This window comes from Pongo abelii, chromosome 6, assembly GCF_028885655.2.
Source record: "Pongo abelii isolate AG06213 chromosome 6, NHGRI_mPonAbe1-v2.0_pri, whole genome shotgun sequence".
NCBI classification, from domain to species: Eukaryota; Metazoa; Chordata; class Mammalia; order Primates; family Hominidae; genus Pongo; species Pongo abelii.
Genome location: NC_071991.2, coordinates 34,104,345 through 34,126,916, shown reverse-complemented (window position 1 = coordinate 34,126,916; position 22,572 = coordinate 34,104,345). Strand labels below are relative to the sequence as shown.

General features: G+C 47.8%; 1 protein-coding gene across 4 annotated transcripts in view; it reads right to left on the bottom strand.

The window, feature by feature from the left end:
• Window positions 1-2,333: 2,333 nt before the first annotated feature.
• COBL (cordon-bleu WH2 repeat protein) overlaps window positions 2,334-22,572 on the bottom strand; it is a 298,657-nt gene continuing 278,418 nt past the window's right edge. For all 4 annotated transcript variants that reach the window (XM_054559166.2, XM_054559167.2, XM_024250351.3 and 1 more), the window contains 5 exons: window positions 16,257-16,354; window positions 13,154-15,033; window positions 11,951-12,070; window positions 10,516-10,779; window positions 2,334-2,883 (listed from right to left, as the gene is read on the bottom strand). In XM_054559166.2, coding sequence (XP_054415141.1) covers window positions 2,866-2,883; window positions 10,516-10,779; window positions 11,951-12,070; window positions 13,154-15,033; window positions 16,257-16,354 — 2,380 coding nt within the window. In that variant the 3' untranslated portion in view covers window positions 2,334-2,865. The remainder of the gene's footprint in view (window positions 2,884-10,515; window positions 10,780-11,950; window positions 12,071-13,153; window positions 15,034-16,256; window positions 16,355-22,572) is intronic.

Below are 22,572 nucleotides of genomic sequence, written 5' to 3'. Positions count from 1 at the left end.
CACCTGAGCCAGACAATAAAAATACCATAGGATTTATGACCTAAACTGGGACATTTTGGGAAGGAGAGAGAACGCCAGTAATAATATGCTGGGATAACCGACGTGACCAGGCCTTTTCCTGGGAACTTGGCCTGGAAAGCTCAGAGCTGCATGTTGCCCCCGGCTCGAGGCTATAATCAGAAGGCAGGTGTGAGCCCCAGAGGGGAAGGTGACGTGGGGGTCAGGCAGAGGGAACAGAGGCAGACGTGGGTGCGGAGGGAGCAGCGAGGAGGGCTTGACCTTGACTGTGGCAGAGACACACAGAGGTCTGCGTCTCGAGGACAGGGTTGGCACTTCTGGTCTATGCGAGTGGGCAGGGGTGGTGCTGGCATCTCTGGCAGGTTAATGTGAGGGGGGCACACAGGAGCTCCCGGGTGCATTCGGGAACTTGTTGGTGGCTTGATGTTGATACAGGACATGGGGGTGGACATTGCGGCCGGGGACTTGGGATGTGGGTAGTGTCTGTGTGTGTGGGCAGTGTGGATCTAGGCACTAAGAGTCCTGTAGGTGAGTGGTTTAGACTTAACTCTGTAGGCAATCCAGAGTCGCAGAAGCATGTTTCAATACTAAGAACGTCACTGAGGTACTTAATCGTCTGGACCTTCAGTGTGCTCATCTGGAAGACATTGCCTTCATACCACCTGGGCTCACTGAGAAGATGAACCAAGAATAATCATGAAACACTCTGCAAAGAGACCAAAGTAAGGCCAGAGGCTGTCATTATTCCATATTCCACACTTCAAAACCCAGGCTTCTGCACAGCTTGAGATACAGAAGGCAACACAATTTCAAAAGTAGATTTAGCCTAAAGTGGGTCCCCCTCCCCTCACAAGGAAAATGAACTAGGGAGGTGGGCACCCTCTCGTCCTTCCCGAGGCCCACCTCTGGGACCCTTCTGTCTGCTGCCTTCTTGGTCTGGCCAGGGAGCAGGGCTGCTCTGAGAAGGGGAACACCATACAGTATGTGAAGACCAGGGGCAGAGGCCAGCAACATTGTATCTGCTCGACCTCCCATTCTTGACAATGGCCTCCTTGTGCCCCTAACACCCAGGCAGCGTCCTGCCCCAGGGCCTTTGCACTCGCTCTTCTCGCTGCCAGTCATGCGTCCATCCGGAATTTGCTCCCTCACTTCCTTCAGGTTTTTACTCAACGGCCACCTTCTCACTGGGCCTTTCTTCATCCCCCTGTCTCCTTCATCCCCCTTTCCCGATGGTTTTTCTTCTTTACACTTATCAGTGTCTAAATGTACTCAACATTTTGCTAACTTATATCACATCTATGGTCTGTCTCCTCCATAGTAACATAACATGAATTTCACAAGTGTGGGGATTTTTGCCTGTTTGTCAGCTGCATGTAACCCAGGGAATGGAAGAGTGCAGGAGGGAGCCAGAAACGTGTGTTGGTTGAATAACTGAATCCGTCCTTCCCATTTTGGAAGAGGGGTATCTAAACCAACTGTAGTATGAAATTCACACAACAGCTAAGATTTGATTTTCTTTTATTTGTGGCACTAAAAGACAAATAGCTGTGATGAAGAGCAATTGGCTGGTAGCTCGTGCCTCATCAAGAGTTTAGCAACGTTAATCAGCGAATGCAGAACAGCTTCCATTCTACCTGAGGCCTAGATCTGAGATCGCTGTGAAACATTAAAGTGACCTCACCATACTTGTTTTCTCACTCAGATACACATTTTATTTCATCAACACATCTTGATTTCTATTACTTTTTTCAATATAACAAAATGTTTTAGAGATATATATGAAAAACTACTGCTGTAGTTAAACCTCATTATAAATATTGGTGACTGGGCACCTTGTGAGAAGACCACGATATCATACAAAGGGAGCCAACGAGCTGTTGGGCAAACGCATCAAGGCTGAACCAAAATTGTGACGCTCTCAGCGCAACTTTGATCTGAACTCTGCGACGGGTGGGCATCCAACATCCCTGCTCCTTGACCCTCTGCAGGATTCCAGAAGGCTACCAGAGAAGTCACCAGGCTCCGTACACAGGCACCATGGGGAGGCCTATGTCACTTCATAGCCTGGGGAACGGCTGTCCATATGGGGCACTGCCCATCCACTCCAGTGGTGGTGTGACCTCAGCCACCCGCCACCCTTGGAGGACTTGGGCATGCCCTGGACACATGATCATGTAGGATTGTTTTCTGGGTGGTAATAGTTGATTTTTAAAAGCTTAGTTGGTCAGATCATGGACTGTGACCCTCTGTGAAGTGTTAGCCCCAAATATTTGAGGAAGAAGAATCCAGTAGTTTTACTACCTAACAAAGCCACCTTTGAAAAGCCTCCCAATGTTTTTTTTTTTTTCTTACTACCAAAACACACAGCATCATGGAGCATATCATATTCAAATTGTTCCATCTGATTCATATATTTTTTCTAAAATTCAAAAGATCTTAAATCAGTAAGTGGTTTCATCCATCTGTATGTGGTAAAAGTCTCAAAGGTCCAAAATCAGTCTAAGGCATGATTCTTTTCACTTTGCTCATAAATATAATTAAGTGTGCGTGCTGGGCTCCAGCATTTATAGTCCCATTAACCTGCCAACAAGAATCGTTTATTAGCAACTTAAGATATTCAGAGGCAAAACACATTTCCTTGGCACACGAGCTGCGCAGCAGCGCAGCATCTTTTCCTTTCCTTTCAAGCCGTTATACAGGAACACACCGAAAATCAACTGTGCACATTTTGGCCTGTAGACAAGAAAGTAACACCAAAACTTGATGTTCCTGGCTATGCAGACTCCTTGAGTGATGCCTGTGGGCGTATTACAGGTGGGTTTCTGCAATTCTCTGGCCTCTGTTCATTCACACGAGCAAGGGCACCTGCAGGGAAGAGAGATTCACAGTTATTTGGTATCTGCCAATAAGCCCAGGATGCAGATCTTCCAGTGCTAGAGAGCTCTGTGCACAGCCACTCTTGCAAAAGTACCCCTGGAACCCCCTTCCCAGTTCCTTTGACCTGCAGAAAGGAGGCTGTGATCAGGGCTGTCCTCACAGACCTTCTCACGCTCCAGCTTCCTCGTAAAGGCTGCCAGGGAAGGACGACTAGCAGGATGCAGAGGCCCGAGGTCAAGGGAACTGGGAGGCGGGCCCTGGGGTCCTGGTCCAGACAGAGGAGACTGCCTCTTGGGCTGTGAGGGTACGCGTCTGAGGCCTTGCCCTCTGCTCAGGTGTAACTGAGAGGATCGTGACTAACATTTGATGTGGGATGAGTTACCCTCTATAACTTCAGTTTCTTCATCTTTATATTGGAGACATACCCATAATAATGACAATAATAAATTGCTTGTTTGGTTGAGCTGATGTTTTAATGAGTGGACTTGTGTCATGCTTTAAATGGTGTCTGGCACATTGTAAGCACACAGGAAGTATTCTAGGTACTTTCCATGTGGTGATGGTGGTTGTGGTGGTGGTGGCAGTGGTGACGGTGGTGACAGTAATCGTGGTGGTGGTGGTGGTGGCAGTGGTGATGGTGGTGGTAATCGTGGTGGTGGTGATGGTGGTGGTGGTGGCAGTGGTGACGGTGGTGACAGTAATCGTGGTGGTGGTGATGGTGGTGGTGGTGGCAGTGGTGATGGTGGTGGTAATTGTGGTGGTAATTGTGGTGGTGATGACGGTGGTGGTGGTGACAGTGATGGTGATGGTGACGGTGGTGGTGATGCAGACCCTGCCCTGTGCACGCTCTCTCACGCATCCCTCGCATCAAACTTACAGATGAGGAAGTGAAGCCCCAAGGCCCAGAAGAACTGGGAGGATCAACACCACCCGAGTCTGTCTGACACTGGGCGCACCTGCCCTTTTCCCAATGCTCCTCCATACCCCTGTCTTCTCTAGGTTCCCTCGGGCCCTCTTCCTGAATTCCCATGGTAGGGATTTAACATCTACTTCAAGCCTGTCCAACCCATGGCCTGGGACCACTTCAAATGTATCCCAATACAAATTCATCAGCTTTCTTAAAACATTATGAGGGTGGGCACAGTGGCTCACACCTGAAATCCCAGCACTTTAGGAGGCCGAGGTGGGCAGATCACCTGAGGTCGGGAGTTCGAAACCAGCCTGACCAACATGGAGATATCCCATCTCTACTAAAAATGAAAAATTAGCTGGGCGTGATGGCACATGCCTGTAATGCCAGGTACTCAGAAGGCTGAGGCAAGAAGAGAATAGCTTGAACCCGGGAGGTGGAGGTTGCATGAGCCAAGATCGCACCACTGCACTCCAGCCTGGGTAACAAGAGAGAAACTCCATCTCAAAAAAAAAAAAAAAAAAAAAAAAAATATATATATATATATATATATAAAAAATTAGATTTTTTTGCAATTTTTTTAAAGCTCACCAGCTATGGTTAGTGTTTTTTATATGTGGTACAACACAATTTGTCTTCCAGTGTGGCCTAGGGAAGCCAAAAGATCAGACACCTCTGATCTACTTGTACAAATACAGTGCTCCACTTAGCCAGATGTTTCCTGAGGGCCCCACTTATTAATAGGGGGAGTGTTACAGTCTGAATGCTTGTGTGCTCCCAAATTCACATGCTGAAATCCCAACCTCCAGGATGGTGGTATTAGAAGGTGGGACTCTGGAATTTGATGAGGTCATGGGGGTTGAACCTCATGAAGGGATTGGTGTCCTTATCAAGGAGGCACCAGGGAGCGTGTCTACCCTTCCACCACATGATATGATGGGCAAGACTCATGGAACTCGTGACGTGGAAGGGGAGGCAAGCATGCAACAAAAGCCACACCAATTGCTAGAGAAATTAGAGCTGTGGTTTGCATTATGAAGGAAAAATTATGTGACGCTGTATTGGGAACCTAATCTAGACTGAGGGAGGCTTTCCGAAGACGTGAGGTTAATAAAGGAACAAAGGGATGAGTCAGGAATGAGCTGGTCAAATGTGGGAAACAGCTCTGGAGGAGTGGAGAACAGCATTTGCTGGCCCTGAGGGTGGTCATTATGGTAGGTGTGCTTCTCCCAACAGGCTCCTCCCCGTTCTACCTGCAGAAGAGGCAGCTGACTCAGTAGAGCTGCAATAAGCAGAATAGTCACACGCAAACAGTCTGCAAAGACAGAACTGACCCCTGGGCCTCAGAACAATTTCACATTAACCAAAGCACACCACAGGTTTACATTACGAGCAACCAAACCCAGGGGTGATGCAACTGTATTGTGGGTCACATTCACATCCTGATAGAAATTGCTATTCCCTAGTCACAGCAACTTGCAGTTCTCTAATGCACATGTGAGGACCTGGGGCTTAGACGAAAGGAGAGTTGCTGTGTTTTTTCTCTTTCCTGGTTTGGGGCCTCCTGTTACTGTCACATGTCTAATTATTTCTCACAAGGTCTGTGGTCAAGGCCAAGTGTCATGACGCGTGTGGCCTGCATCAATTAATTCCTGCCGTGGGAAAACAGGCACCTGAGGGCCCAGACGAGAGACTGGAACTCAGTTCAATGGGATGTTTCCCAAAGCAGCTAGGAGCTGATAAGGTGTCTGGGCCCAGCAGCAGCAGGACCTACGGAAGGGCTGGGAGAAGTCACTTATGATGTCTGTGCCCCATTTTCGCACCTGTCAAAGGGGAGCTACGACCTTGACTTCCAGGAAGGTGTCGGGGTAGATGCTTGCCCTGCTGCCCTCCTGGGAGGAAAGATCCACAAGTCATCGGGATTAGCCTGTCCCAGCTTCTTTGGAAAAGTTCCTAAGGTCAACAGACTCTGCACCCCCGCCCCCTTCCTCTGGCTGAGAGCTCCTGAGGGCACAGACGAAGCTTCTTTCGTCTATCACAAGCAGCTCCGACAGTGCCCGGACCCTGGTAGGTTCTCCGGAAATGCTTGTGGAATGAAGCACTAGACGTGAATGTTTTAAATATACACACGGATTAGGAGGGTACTTGTTGTACATTCCAGGCCTTCTGAAATAATGCATTTAAAACATCGACAAAGACAGTCAGACGCATACAGCTTTGCCTTTAATAAGAACACAGGGCTGAGTGGAAGCAAGCACTGAGTGTGGGGTGGGGGCAGATCTGAACACTGCCTTCAGGAGGAGTGGGTGTTCCACTGAGGAAGTGGGTGCACATGCAGCCAAGCTGCAAATGCTCTTATTTGGAGCTGGAGGAGAAACACAGCTGGAAGTTTCCCTGGCAGCCACAAATACAGAGGCAGAGACATCATTGGATTCACACCGTGAAGGCAAATGTAATTTCAATTGCCTTGAAAAATGGCAAAGTCACTGTTAAGGTAATTATTCCTCCTACATCAAATTTACTCTTTTGTATTTGATCATGGGCAGCTTACTGCCAATGTGAAACTTGTGTATTACAGGTTGGGTGACCAATCACCCAATTTGCCTGCGACTGTCCCAGAAAACCTTCCCAGCATAGCTGGACACCCTCATTGAAAGGAGGAGGCTGCACTGCTAAGGGGAGGAGGACAGCCTGCAGATTCATGCACTGCCTTGCTGGGAAAGCCAGGGACACCCCTCCATTCCAGGATGTGCTCCCAGCAATGCTGTTCTGGAGCCATCACTGAACACCCAAAAGAAGACCCAGGAAACTCTACATCTACTGAGAACCTATGGAGAAACAACCAACACTGCACGCACTGGGAGCCCCTGAATTTACTGTATTTTCCTCAAGGTTAGCATAGCTTTTAACATTTTACTTTTTTAAAAAAATTCCATTTATTATTTTTTAAACAGAAAGGATCTTGCTTTGTCACCCAGGCTGATGCAAGCTCAGTGGTATGATCATAACTCACTACAGCCTTGAACTCCTGAGCTCAAACAATCCTCCTACCTTCACCCCCCAAGGAGCTGGGACTACAGGCCCATGCCACCACACCTGGCTCATTTCTGTATTTTGTAGAGATGGGGGTCTTGTTATGTTGCCCAGACTGGTCTCAAACTTCTGGCCTCAAGCAATCCTCTTGCCTCAGCCTCCCAAAGTGCTGGGGTTACAGGTGTGAGCCACTATGCCCAGCCAGCATAGCTTTAAAAGTCCAAAAGCTGAAATAAAACTAAACCATAAGAGGTAAAGTCCATATAATTTGATGTTCACATGCCATAATATACATGAAAGTGTATTTGCTACGAAGACAATATAACCTCCAGGATCCACGCATAGCAGAAAAGTGCCATCTAACCAGGCTTATTAGAAAAATTGTAATTCATTTCCTGAATCGCAAATGTTTCCTGTGACCACAGGTCTACTCTCAACACAAATGAGTAGACAGGGCAAACTTCTAGGAAATGCAGTTGGTTAATGCCTTCAAGAGAATGAATCATTGGTCCAGGTGAGGCCACCTTGGCACCCTGCACCTGAGTCTCCCTGATGAATGCTAAACAGAGGCCAGGAGGGCAGGTCGATCACCCAATTCCTGCCCTCGTAGGGCAGGCTTTCTTCAGCAGATTTTCTGTGGTTCTGTGATAAAGCGTCAAGTGTAGGAAGGCTCTGGGTTCACCAGGCATGGGAGTGATAATGAGACTGAGGGGAACGTGGTTTCCAACGTAGGACTCAGCCAAGGAACTCAGGGCCCAGCTTTCAGCCCGGGAGCATCTTGTAAATGGCTCGGGGCATCAAAACCTCAGAAATGCCACATAAATATTAATTGCCTAGAACTTTCCAGGGTGGATAAGGCAGGCCACACGACTCAGACTAATCCAAGAAACAATCAAAACCTGGACTTTTGAATGCCCTTTGAAGCAGCTGACAGATGGCTGAGACTGTGCGAGAAACACAAACCCGGCTCCCGCCCTGGCCAGCACTTTACAGCCGCAGTGACCTTTCCTCCAAGCATGCCTGGGCCTCGCACGGCACCAACGCCCACGGCTTCATCCAGGCCCGGCCTCTCTCTCTCCGTGGCCTGTGCATTTCTCCCCACTTTCTTTCTCACAGCACAACTTCCTCTGTTCTTTCGGGCTAGTCCAAAACTTATTTTTTTTTTTCCTTTCTGTGAGGCAGAGGAATGCATTCTCAGAAGCCAAAAGTCCTAGTGTTATTATCTCCTCCGCTTGCTGGTTGTGGACCTTGGGCCAGCTTTCAGCATCTCTGGGCCCCAGGCCCTTCATGACTCTGCACAAGATGGGGAGGGTAAAAGAAAAAGATGCAGAAACCAGTCACTGAGATGACTTTTATAAAGCGGTGAGTACAGAGTGTGGTCATGGCCTTCACAGGATCCCAGTCGGTGCAATTCAAAATGCCATGAAAGGCCCAAATGAGAGAGACAATTGTCTCCAACCTTAATGTAAAGTCACTTGGAAAGCAATGGAAAATTGCAGATTCGTAGGCTGAAAAATGTGATTCAAGATGCAGATGTCCTACGGACCTACATTGAGAAACACCTTTAGAAGCTCAGAAACGTACCCTGGGATCAGTAGAGTGACAGAGCTGATCCCAATCGCACTGCTTCAGACTCCTCCAGAGAGCCTTCCGATGATCAGCCCTTGAAATCGGTGGCTGTCATGTGTGTAGGACAGACAGGATGCCTCGGAGCTGCACTTCAAGAGCCATCTTCAACAGAATTTGTGCTCATTTTTAATGAACCCTATTTAGCCATTCACCCCAATTTCTTCACTTTTCCCTCATTTTACATAAGTACATACATTCATCAACACATAAATTCCACAGGAATAAAAAAGCATAAAGAAAACCAAAGAGCCTTAAGTAATTTTTAATTGCCCCCTATCCTGAGGAGATGGCATAAAACTTGCCACATCCCTTGCCATCTGGATAAGGAGATTTTTCTCCCCAGCATCCATGGGTGGGCTGTGCATTCAATGATGACTGGCTAGCATCTTTGCTGGCTGATGTCTCAGGGCCACATCACACAGCTATGAATGCCTCACCCTCACACTGGGACAAGCTCTGGGGAGCTGACCCAAGAGCCATCACAAATGGCCCCTGGGGAGCTCAGAGAGCCACCGAATCAGTGGGTGCTCAGGCTGTTCTTGCACAGGGAAACAAAGTTGTGACCTCTGGGTGTCCACAGGGACCCATCCCTCGAGGCAGTGCCTTTCACAGCAAGGCTGCCTGCGGGGTGTGGGGCTTCCTCCATTCTCAGTAACCCGAGGCTTCTGAGTGCGAGATCTGGAGAGCTGTCTCCCTTCTCCATTGTGCCAGCAGTCCTACGTGAGAGTGGCTTACCCAGAGTCTCCTGGGTTACCTGCTGTCTATGGAGCACACAGCTTGTGACCTGGGGATGAGCACTTCTTGTGCCCAAACTGATCCGCGTCTAAGTCCAGGCCCTGTGTGACCAAGCCAAGCGACTCACTCCTCTGAGCCTGGCCCACTGTATATAGAAAGTGAGGATAATCTTTAGCACCGAACGCTTGGGTATAAGTGAAAACATAAGCTTAGGATCTGGAAATAATCACTCAGAAAATAAAATCTTTGCCGGGCGCGGTGGCTCATGCCTGTAATCCCAGCACTTTGGGAGGCCGAGGCGGGCGGATCATGAGGTCAGGAGATCGAGACCATCCTGGCTAACACGGTGAAACCCCATCTCTACTACAACCACAAAAAATTAGCCGGGCATGGTGGCGGGCGCCTGTAGTCCCAGCTACTCAGGAGGCTGAGGCAGGAGAATGGCATGAACCCGGAGGCGGAGCTTGCAGTGAGCCGAGATCACATCACTGTACTCCAACCTGGGCAACAGAGTGAGACTCTGTCTCAGATAAATAAATAAATAAATAAAATAATAAAATAAAATAAAATCTTTTTCCAACCTCCCAATTATTAGCATAACTCCCCACACCCACTAGGAATGGGCAGGGACGGAGGGTCAATACATTTACTGAATCATGTCAGAATTGAAACAGGTCTCAGAAGCCATCTGGCCCAAGCAGCCCTTTAATCTAGGAATTCCATTGCAGGGGCCAGGTGGGCAGTCATGTGCAGACCAGCACAAGACCAAAATGCGAGAAGCCGGAGAAATCCAGAAAGTGCATGCTCTGCCCAAGGGACTTCAGATTCCGTAACTGTCCAACATTAGGCTGGAACGCAACCATGTACGAGTGAATGAATGAATGAATGAATGAATGAATAAGGCTGGCGGCTTCCGTGCCAGCTGAGGGCCATGAGTTTGTGATGTGTGCTCTGTGGGGCCCCAAATGGATGATCTTCCATCCTCTCCATGGACCAGTAGAAACTGTGGGTTAGGGTGGGACTGAGCTTGGGTTACAGTGGGTTTTAGATTCCACCTGTCACCATCACCAAGGAGCTGAGGACTGGACCCGGCACCTACCATCCAGGAGGCTGACTTTCTCACCTGTGGACGGAAGCCTTCATCTGCCACTCTGGTCAGTACATGTGAGAGACACAGTGACGCCGGCTCTCTCCCACCCCACTCCCATGTGACCGCCTCACGGCTCCTGCCCACAGGCAAGCGTGTCCCTGGATCTGCGCTGCACCTCCATCCCTCTGGCCCCATAGAAATCTGCACACACAGTCGCCGTCACCTTTCTCAGTCTTGCAGCCCCTGTGCCGGAGCGGATGGCGTCCATCAAGGCTTGCCTTGCGTCTGCGGTGTTGCTGAGGGTGCCTGTGCTGAACCTGGAGGCCGTCCTTGGTGCAGAGAGAGCCTGGGAGGGTGGAGGGGGTGGTGGGGGAACGGCTGGTGGGGGCGGAAGGCCAAGGTCTTCTAGCAGAGGACTTTCCGAGCCCTGTGCAGAGAGTGCGGCATCTCGGAAGCTCTGGAGCTCCTCAGAGGCAGAGGATGCCACCTGGCAATGAGATGATGAAATGACTGCTATAGAGTGAATGTCTCCCAAAATTCAGCTGTGAAATCCCAACGCCCAAGGTAGTGGCATGAGGAGATGAGGACTGGGGGTGACTAGGTCATGAGGTGGAGCCCTCATGAATGGGATTAGTGCTCTTATACAAAAAAGGCTCCAGGGAGCTCTCTTACCCCTGCTACTATATGAGGATGCAGAGAGAAGGCACTGTCTATGAACCAGAATGTTGGCCCCCACAAGATACTGAATCTGCTGATGCCTTGATCTTAGACTTTGGGCATCCAGAACTGTGAGCAATAAAATTCTGTCATTTATAAGCCACCCAGTCTGTCAGATTCTGGTATAGCAGCCCAAACAGACTAACGCAGCGACACTGTCCCCAAAGGTTCTGAGAGAGCAGCACACAGCTGATTATCTTACCCTTGGACCTGAGACAGTTCTTTTGCAATAAGCCCAGGAAGTTTGTCCACTCCATGGCCGAGACATCTGCCCCCATGCTCTGTTGGCAGCCAAGTAACTGATCCCAGAGACCAGAAGTTGGAAGTCCTGCCTTAGTGAGAACTCTCTGACCTCATGACTTTTCTTGGCATATAAGAATAGACATAGAGGCTGGACACATATATCCAACCCATTATTGGGGGCAAGACATGCACTCAGAACCTAATAAGTAATGTACAAGTCACATTGGTCCTCAATTTCTGTGAATGGAAACTAAGACGAGACCATCCTGCCCTAAACTCAAGTCCATACCGGCTCCCAAGGATGTGCAAAAACCAGCGCTATATTCCTGCAACAACTTTTTTCCAGGTGTGCAGTGGCTTCAGTCCTGGTTGTCCAGTTAGTGACCTGGAAACCACACCAGGTGTCCAAGTGAATTTGGAAAAGTGCTCAGTTCTAGGCACAGGAAGGAACTGTGCTTCAGCAAAGGCTAAGAGAGTGTCTGGAAGCTCTTGCTGCTCCTTGCCATGGCTGCCCCAGGCTCTTGGAGCAGGGTGTCCACCCCAGTGTCTCAAGCAGGCTGGGATGGCCACTTTAAAGACAGATGGTTCACCATCCAATCAGAAGAACAGAAGCTTCTGCAGCCACCACCCAAGTGCCTCGGAAGAAGCGGTGAGTGGGTTTGAGCTCCTGGCACCAGGGAAGGCCCTTCACCTCTTACCTTTCTCAGGCTGCAGGTGCCGCTGTGCCCGCGGATAGCTGCCAGCAGTGCAGATCGTTCGCCCTCTGCCTCCGCGTAGGACAGTTTCGTTGGCCTGCCCTCCCCGGTGTGTTCTGCCGTCTAGAATAATAACAGTGTCACACATTTCACTGAGAACATGGAGAAATGTGAACTGTAAGGCAGCTCATGAGAAAACCCACTCATGGGCCAGGCACGGTGGCTCATGCCTGTAATCCCATCTACTTGGGAGGCTGTGGCACGAGAACTGTTTGAACCTGGGAGGCAGAGGTTGCAGTGAGCCAAGATCGTGTCACTGCACTCCAGCCTGGGCCACAGAGTGAGACTGCGTCTCAGGAAAAAAAAAGAAAATCCACTCATGTCAGCTGAGGCCTATAGGGTCAGTTTTACACCCCTGTCTATGAGAAGGCACACATAAGAATCAAAGGCTGCATATCTGGGGTAGTTTCAAACAACTGCCTCTTAATGGCAGACCATTCCTGCTATTCATCCTAGTCTTCCAGAGCTGATATGTGTGTTTACATCTTGCAGACCCAGAAGAGAATCCATGACCCCCACTAGCTAGTGCCTGACCTTGGACTAGGCCCCTTGGCCTCACTGTGCCTCAGTTTCCTCATCTGCAAAATAGAAGAAATATCTCCTCATTATCAGCATTGGTGTAGCATGCAAATGAGATAATACTTGTGGTGTGTTAAGTGCCTAGACAATGGGCAAGGCATGTCCTAAAATTACTCCTGTGTTACTGAAGAATGACAGTTCACTGCTGCTACAAATGCATATGGGAAAGAAGTGGCCCTGCCTGAATTTTCTCCCCCATTCCATTGTTCAAGGATGACCACATGGATGGTCCTGCCCCTGGCCTCTTCATTCCTCTGGCCCTGTGGATGGACATCACTGGCTGTTACCTTTCCCACAGGGCAGCCAGGGGCCTGAAGTCAGTGTGGACTAGCCTCACACCCATCCATTTTGTCCCTTTAATAGTTCAGTACAAATATCTGGAGGCAGTATGATGGGAATTCTAGTTAAAATGAAACCTGTGTGGTAAGCCTCACTGTTATCCTAATCCCGTCTCTCTCTCTCCTCCGCTTTATTCTGAGACTCTGAGACCAGTGCACTGAAGTGGGAAGGTGTGGAAGGCCTGCCCAAGACCTCTCTGCAGCCTGCCCTGGAAGCCGCCATCCTCACCTTGCGTAGCCTGTCCTTCCCTCCCGCAGAGTGGATGGCTTCCATCAGGGCAGAGTGCAGGGATGTGTCTTTTGGGACTGGTCTCTGGACAACAGGTTTGAATTTTTTCTTCGGCCCAAAAATGCTGGGTGGCCAAATACTGTCTGTTTCATTTCCATCTGTAGAGAACACACTGGGCTTTTCCTCTCTTTCTAGGAGAATGTGGTTTTCTGTGCCAGACCCTCCTGGAGGGTGGGAAGACTTGCCGTGGCCTGGGGCGCGCACAGAGCCATTGGCCAGCTCCCTGCTGCAGGCCTGAGTATCAGATGTGTGTGGAGGGGGTGGGTCTATACCATCAGGTGTGCGTCTGGGCTCAGATGCTGAGCTGGCCTCCTGGCTACTTGTGCTTTGCTTTCCACTGAAACCACAGCTCTGTCCCACAGAAACACGATCCCTCTGGGAAGACTGAACCAGTGAGAAACAGGAGCTTCTGTGGATAGCAGCAGGTCTGTCCTGAGTAGACAACTTCCTGTGTGGGCCAATGACCTCCCCGCTAGGAGGGGCTCCCACTGCCAAATCTTCCCCGTGGTTGTTGGGAGGAGTGACACAGGGCCGCTGGGCACCATCCTTCCATCCTTGTGTCTCTGAGTGTGGGGTGGATGTCCTGTCATCTTTCACAGTGACAGGTGGTGCAGCCAGCACTGGTGCCCTGCCTGCATAACCCTTCTCGGCATGACCGTGTGGCCTCACGACGTCAGCATGGACTTTTGGGGCTCCTATGCGCTTGGCAATGGCAGAGGCCACATACTGGCTGGAAGTTCTTCTCTGAGGCTTGAGAAATGTGACTTCTGTGGTGTGAGCTGCTGGCACCTTCACGTGAGCCATGCCCATGGTGGGGGGCTGGCTTCTCCCCTCCCCTAGGGGGTTCTGGCCCTCATGGTGGGCAGACTTCTGCTGGGGCGATATTGGCTTGGGGTCTGCTTGGAGTCTGCTGTCTGGATGCTGCGTCTGGGTGGGCACAGGGGTGGAGGGGGGTCCCCTGGCAGAGCTCTCTGAGGGCCGGCCCAGGTGTTTTTCCACAGAGTTGCACCTCCAGAACTCTTTGACTTTCCCAATGGGCTGAGATTCTGCTTCAGGCACAGATGAAGACAGGGAAATGATCCTGATGCCGGTGGCGTGAGGACTCACCAAGTTCCCCAGCTCGTCAATCTTAATGGCTCCGGTGGAGAGGGACACATCTCTGTCGTAACATCGCATCTCTGACTTTGGAGGAATGATTTTATATGTTGTGAGGCCGTGCTTAAGTCTGTAGCTTCTCCCTGGGTTTTGGCCTCGTTGGTGCCATGATGTTGGTGCCAAGGCAGCGTTTTTATCGTTGCTGTCCTTTCCATTCACCGGTTGGGAATTCACTCTCTCTGCAGCCTGAGTCCTCTCCCCGTCAGCACAGCCATACACTTTGTCTTTCACTTTTGCATTTAGGTTGTCTGTGTGAAGATTCGAAGCAACAGAAGTCACCCTGGGTGCCGTTTCCATTAGATTCCCATCTTTAGAGATGTTGGATAAGGCCACATGGATTCCTTTTCCGATGTCACGGGAAGCGGGGTGCAGGGCAGGTACTTCCTCCCTTGCCTTTTCATGGGGCTGGCTGTGCTCAGCTTGAAATGGCACCAGGGAGGCTCTCCTGCTGGCAACACCCTCCGAGTCGAAAGACCCAGCATTGTTGTTTCTATTGGAAAACAACCCCGAATCCACAGGATCATCTGAAACTTCCCCTATGAATGTTACTGGGATTGCATCTCTGTTGCCGTGAGGGATCATGGCATCTTGTGGGCAGTGGTTGGATGCACCATGGATGGAGCTGGTGAGGGAGCTGGTGTCTGTTTCATAGCTGTCTTCCATTTCTGCAAAGAGGGACAAACACAAATCACAGATGTTTCCCACACCAATTACTTAGTGTAACTGCAGCCATGACTTTGATTTCCCTGAGGTTACTTTTGAATACATTATTTACATACGTTTTAAAATGTTATTGGGGTTTGTAATCTACATAATATGCCTGGGGCCAGAATCTCAACTTTCATTACTCAACACAGCTGTTTGCAGATCCATGATGTTTCAAGGCAAGGTATTCAGTTACAACGTGCTGCCAACATCCTTCACTTAAAAAATTGATTTGTAGATCCAAGCCTCTGGAAAAACTGTCTCAACACAGAAACATGAAAATGAGTTTTGGGTTTTGACCTCCATGTTTCTCATGTCCACTAGAAGCACAACAAAATCCAGAGGACCACGGGCTCTAGCTTTAACTTCTTAAGGAAGCAGATGACTAAATCTTGAGTATCTCAGAATTACCGTGGCTCTTCCAAGCACCAAATGATGCAATGGTCATGGGGTCAGAACCTGCGGGACACACTGTGGCTGATTCAAATTTTTAGCTCTGTCAACTATACATTCTCAGGACAGGAAACTGAAAAGTGAGTCAGACAAAAACTACTCGTCAGTTTTGCAGTCTGTTATCTTCTCTCTCTCTAAGGCACGATAAATATCTAATTTTTAGTTTATTTTCAACATGTGCATTGGAGAAAATAACATAGCTGCTTTGTTTGAAAGATTCCCTAGCTGTTTACTGCAATTGTTTGCCATCAGCTTTGGCCTTCCAGTATTATTTCCCCAAAATATATCAATATAATAGCAGTGCCATGAGATGCTCCATTATAAATGGCTTCATTGTGGTCAAAAGGCTGAGTATTTCTCATTGAGAGATATGCCATATATTAACAAATTAAGAGAAGTCTTAATGAGGAAATCTGTTTATTTTTTGTGCCACCGTTTTTATTCTTTAACATGTGTGGCATACTTTTTAATGCACCGAATTAGTATTATTCAGAGCACACTGTAAGCAGCTGTCCGGATGTTTCCAGGTACTGCTTGGTAGCCCAGATAAAAAGCAGTCTACCGGAAAACTGTGTGTGCCTCACATCCATACTTTCACCAAACTGACCTGGAATTCCTTCTGAAGGCCGTTTCCTCACATAGATACATCAAAGTATGCTCAGAGGAAGTTACTGTTGGCACCTACTTTCATGCAGCATAATATCAGAGTAGCAGATCAGGTGGTTCTTACCTTCCAGGTCTTCATCAAGTTCTGCAAGGGTTTTATGGAACTCTCCAGCAATTAATGGGTCTTCTTCATCATTTGAAGCTGTGGCAGCTTTTTCAGTTCTAGGGAAGACCAAAGAGAAAGGAGCACTCATTTCTCTTACTATTGATTTAACGTACTCCTTTCCAGGAATATCTGAGGATAGAACAGCTCATACTCAAATTCAAGCAGTCACATACACTCATTGTACTGCTGCTGTCCTCAGAACTATGGAGACACAGATTGTTCATGGGTGTGTGTGTCCCCCGTGTATGTGCACAGGTGTGTGTGGGATGCATGTAGCGTGTGTGCATGTGTGGAGTATATGTCTTGTATGTGGTGGACATGTGATATATGGTATGTGTGGGGCCCCAAAGTGTTACAGTAACCAAACCACACACAGCTTTCATTCACTCTGCAGACTGAAGTCAAAGTTTTAATTCCACTGCACAAAAGACAGTTCATGTGATCCAGGATTTGCTTGCATCTCTGCCTTGCACTACAGCAGTCCCCTGCACCTGGTACCTGGCAAGAAGGAGTGAAGCCATCTGGAGGCCAAGCATGTGCACGTGGCTGGGGGCTGGTCCACCTCACTTCAACACTGCACAGCCTGGCTGTTCCTTGGCACTTGGGGATTTGAGTGCAGCGTCGTTCAAGGTCCCAGTGATAAAGGCTATCCGGTGCAGGATCTGCCTGCTGTTAGGAGGTCCGTGGGGAGGGTTGTGCAGGGCTGCATGGGGGAGTGTTCCCAGAAGTCCCACCAACTTTATAAGCTCAGCCTCCATCTGTGTCCACCCTAGCAGTGGCCCACCCTGCCAGACTCAGAAAATGAGAAATTTCACTCCTCTACTATAAATGACTTTTACAGACTCTTTGTTTACTTTGGCTTAATTCCTACCCTTGGTGGGTGACAGGGAGCCTGATAATGCTACTTGCAGGGGCAGGGCTTGGGGGCCTGATAATGCCACTTGAAGAGCTGTACTCCCTAAGATCTTGAACTGGGACATAAAGACAATGAGGATGGCCCAAAAATCTCACAGCAACAGTAACAGGAGTAACTGCTCCACCCTTGACTCCGCAAGCCCCTTCCCAAGGGCCTCCTCTCAGACTTAACAGGAGGAAGCTCCTAACAGTGTGAGGCCTGTCTGCATGCCTTTGTGCCAGCCCCCGAACAGAGCTCTTTTGCATAAATTATCTTATTATAACCCTCACAGTTTTTCAGGCAGGTAGTGTTGTTGTCACTGTTGTACAGAGATGAAACTAAGTACAGAGAGACTACAGAGCTGCCCAGGTCACGCTGGCATCCAGAACCAGGCCTGCCTGCCCCCAAAGCCCAAGAAGGACCAGCTGCATCTGGGGCCACAACACATAATAATGTGGCCCCTGTGGCACGGGGCAGCCAGGAAGATGTCAACCCGTCTGCTCCGAGAGCGGGATCTGGCTTTATTTGCGTCATAGGGACAATGGCATCTGTGAGACAACTGCTGCCAAAACAATTTAAAAACTGTCTTTGCAAGGGCTCTTGCCTCTATTTTCCTATTGTGCAGAAAACACAGAGACATGTCTATGGCAATTGTCTATCTTCAGTGAAAGCTGAAGGTTTGTTTTCCGCTGATTGTTAAAAATTGAGGACCAATTTCCATCACTGCTAATCAGGCCCAGATAATGATGCATGAAATAAGCTTTGCACAATCCTCACGTAGCAAAGTTTTTATTCTGATAAATGAGTCTTTCTTATTTGGTGACTATGTCCATTTGGGAGCCAGGAAGTGGCTTCCAGATTAGTCTCAGCTAATGTCCTCTGACAAGCTACACAAAAGGGGGCTGGTTGGAGATGTGTGTGCATGTGGACCCATTAATAAGGACCACAAGAGGTGCATGACTGTCTTCCCTATTGCTTTTGCCATGGACTTTAATTATTTGAATGCACTTTACTAAAGTTGTGCTTTTCTCTTTCATGGAATGAGATGGTTTAAATACATTTAAATTTTTAATAAAATATATGGCAGAGAAAAATGGAAATTGCCATATAAAAGAGCAATCTGAAATGGAAAACAGATTTAAATACTTGGAAAGATTGAAAACTTTTTAAATGCTTGCTCTTAGTTTAGGATGCTTAAAGCCCAGCCAAACAAAATTACAGACATACTTTTACTTCGAAGTATTTGCCTTTATTTTAAAGTATGCTTGATCACGTCACTATGAGACATGGAGCATAATGATATCAATAGGAATTAAAAAAAATAATAAGATAAAAACTCCACTGATTCTACCATTTTGCAAAATAGCAAAACGAAACAAAACAAAACAAAATAAAAACCCACCCCAAGCTGATGAAGATGTGATGAATCTGAGAGACCCACATTTGTTGCTACAGGTTTTAACTGGAAAGCAATGTGAAAATACATATCAAAAAACACACAAACAAAAATCACTTTATCTTTGTAAGAACTTTGGCCCATTAATCTCTTTTTTAATAATCTGCTTTAAGGAAACCCAATAGAAGAAAAAATATAAATACAACAATGTTCATGTAAGAATTCTAGAATGTCCAGCACTAGGCAGTTACCTAAATTATTACATATATATTTCAAAGGGCATTAAAATCAGTAAATATGATGATCATTAAGTCTATGTAGAAACACAGATCCATGCTTATGTTAGTATGTTATGTGAAGAAATCAGCACACACATATATAGAAACACTGTGATGATTTAAAAATAGCAAATACCTTTGGACAAGGCGGAGACAGAAATCTAACAAGAAACCAACCAGCGTGACTTAAGGAAAAGGATGAATTAGGATAAATATTTTACCCTTTTTCTTTAGAATTGTGCTTGGTTGAGTTCAAAGCAACTTGAGTGACAGAGCAAATTTTTAGCCAGCAAAATTTAAAAGGATAATTTTGTCCTTTAGTGAACAAGAATTCTTTCCTGCAAAGGAGTTTGCATTCTTCTTACACTGCACACAGTAAGCACTTTATTTTGTTACTGAGTGCCTAGCAATCCTAGTGTGTGGCTGTCAGCCTGAAACTGTAACAGAGAGGCTGTACAAGGTCTGAACAGTCTCAGCCCTTCAACACCTTCCTCCTCCCAGGGTCCGGGCTCCCTGCCCTCTAGAAACAGCAGGAGCCCAGCTCCAGGCACTTGGGGCTGCTTCTGAGCTGGTTTCTCCCCTATCCACCAGTTACAGCTGCCTTTCTGGAGTCTGGGGACCCTGTGCTCAGCCCTAGTCCTTCATCCCTGTGTTCTTTCCTGTCTAGCTCCCTCCCACCACTGGCCTCACCTGACACTCTAGAGGTTGCCCCGGATGCTGCTGCTTGGTTCCAGGCAATGCTGGTACCTCTGCATCCCACCTCTGCTCCAGCTTTGCTCCCCCACACTTCAGTGTGGGGCTGGCTCCTTGGGGCCCTGCTTGCCTTGAAAGAAAGAGTGGACATGAGCTAGGAGCTCCCAGCCTATGTGCACCGTGGAGTGAGAGAAGGTCTGGCCACCACGCAGCCCAGGACCTTGTTTGGTGTTTCTCCTGAGGCTGCCAAGCTCCTGGCATCTCTGAGAGAGGAAAGAGGAGCAGCCTGCTCTTCTCTTGATGAAAAACAGGGCGGCTGTGTTCTGAGCATGTATGAATGGATTATCTAGCAAAAGCCAGAGCCAATGGCAATGTAGTGATTTTACTTTCCAGGGTAAGAAAGCAGGAGGGAGAGACAGCAGTATCTTCCTTCCTTACTAACTCCCATCTACTTCTCTCCAAAGGGTTACTAATGGATTATAAACATTACTCTCTCTTTGCAAAACCACCAGATTTATGCCCTTAGTCACTGGGCTTGGAGGCCAGTTCCCTGTGGGCTTAGCAGGGGAGCCCTAGGTATGTGTCCCTGAAGAGTTAGCAGTCAGCAAGAAACATCAGCCTCTGTTAGCTTAAAGTAAACCTGCCCAGATGTTTTTCTCCCGGGCTTCCTTCCCCCCCCCCCACCAACACATACCCCAATCTTTAGAAATGTTCCTTATTGACAGTTTGTTCTGGCTTAAGACCAAGAAAATAAAATGCAAACAAACACAGGGAAGACATTTTGATATCAGGCTGCATGTGTTGAATAAGTATTGCAGAGTTATTTTCTCACACGGAGTTGGGGAATCTGCAGGGAATGTGAATGTTTAGGCTACTGGGGCACGCAATATGAGGGACACAGCTCAGCACAGGCAAGTTTCAAACCAGAGTCTGCCCAGGAAGTGGACCTGCGTCCTTGGGCCCAGCCTCTTGGGATGGTCGGAGGGTGGCAGGCTGACCGATCCACCCAGCCGGGTGTGTGCAGGGCTTGCTGAGCCTCTGCATTCACACCCCAGCCTCCAGCAAAAACGAGAACTAGGGGCAGTCACATTCAGTTAGTGCCAGGAGCCAAAAGCGCTTTTTGATTTGTTGTTTTCATTTGCTATAAGGGAGAACGGGCTGAATCTGACCAATCTGAAATGTACAAGATGGGTTCATAGCACATGAGGTCACTTTTTCTTTTTGATGAGGCTAGGACAGTGGCAGAATTAATGAAAAAAAAAAAGTCTGAGAGGAGAAAGATGTTGCTTTTAGGTAGCAATCCAATTTGCTAATGACAACCAAACCAACTCCTGTGATTTCAAAGTGATTACTTGATTAACTAAAGGCAAGAAGCGTGGGAAAATATGCAGTTGATGATAGTCATATGTGCTTAACCTTCCCCTTCCATTTGTAAATGTTCCTGTATTAGCAAAGCTTCAGAGTCCTAGAACAATGGTGCCCAATATAACATAAGCCACATGTATAATTTAAAATCTTTTTATAATAACATTGAAAATGTATAAAGAAATAGGTAGAATTTTAATAAAATAATTTAGTGATTTCTGCCAATAATTAATATAAAATTATTTCTTTCTGTACCAGATTTGATGTATATTTTACACTTACAGCACATGTGAATTTGGACCAGACACTTGGCAAGCACTCAGCAGCCACACACATACTGGATGGTGCAGCATTCCAAGGTCTCACGTGTGTTTTAAACACTCCTTTGTAAATGCAGTCACAAAGTTTCAGAGTTCTAGAAGGGGTCTGGAAGGTACAAAATGTTTCTAAATGATTCCGTAGTCACAAAGTTCTTATGCAGTCCTCTCTCTGTATCTGAGGAAAGGGGGATTGGTTCTAGGATCCCCCATAGATACCAAATTCTGCGGATGCTCAACTTCTTTGTATAAAATAGTATAGTAACTGGGTGCGGTGGCTCACACCTGTAATCCTAGCACTTTGGGAGGCCAAGGCGGGCAGATCACTTGAGGTTAGGAGTTTGAGACCAGCCTGGCCAAAAGGGCGAAACCCCATCTCTACTAAAAACACAAAAATTAGCATGGTGGCATGTGCCTGTAATCCCAGCTACTCAGGAGGCTGAGGCAGGAAAATCACCTGAACCCAGGAGGGGGAGGATGCAGTGAGCCGAGATCGCACCACTGCACTACAGCCTGGGTGACAGAGTGAGACTCCGTCTCAAAAAAAAATAAGCATAGTATTTGCACATAATCTATGCACTCTTACACAGTCATGAGTTGCATACTCACCTATCAGTCAACAATGAAGTTTCAAGGTTCTAGGTGGTGCCAAATGTTTCTAAATGCTCCTGTGTCACAAAGTTTCTGCAGTCACCAGGTTTCAGAGGTTGGCTGGTGTGATCTGGGTCCCCCTGCACCTCTTACTGTAGGCCCTCAATCCCACAAGGCTCCTCATAGCCACAAGCCTGCAGGTAACAGCACAGCTCCTCACAAAGTGCTTTGCAGCCATCATCCCCAGCATGCACCAACAACTGGGGGCTGAGAAGGAATGTACAGGCTGCCAGGCTGAAATGGGACATCGGGCACTCCAGGGAGGCTCCCTTCAACTGGAGAAGCTACACTCTCTACCTTTGGTGGCTCTGCATATGATTTCAGTTTGGCCTTACTGTTAAAAAAGAAAAAGCCTGACACCCACTTATTCAATCTCTCTCTTTTACTTCTCACAGCATTCCTGTGGAACTGATGTTCTCAAAAGGAACCCTAGAACTCAGATTTTCACAATAATTATACACAGTTAGATATTGCCTGATTATAGCAAGATTGCTTTCAGAATTCAAGAGTTTATAATCAGTGATAGTTCCACTGTTCCTTCCCTGCAGGCAGGAGGAGATAACAGTCTCCTCTACTTCCCCATCCATCTCTCTCTCTCTGTCTCTCTCTCTCTCTTTCATATATATACACATACATGCACATATACGCATGCACACATATATATGTGTCTATTTATCTC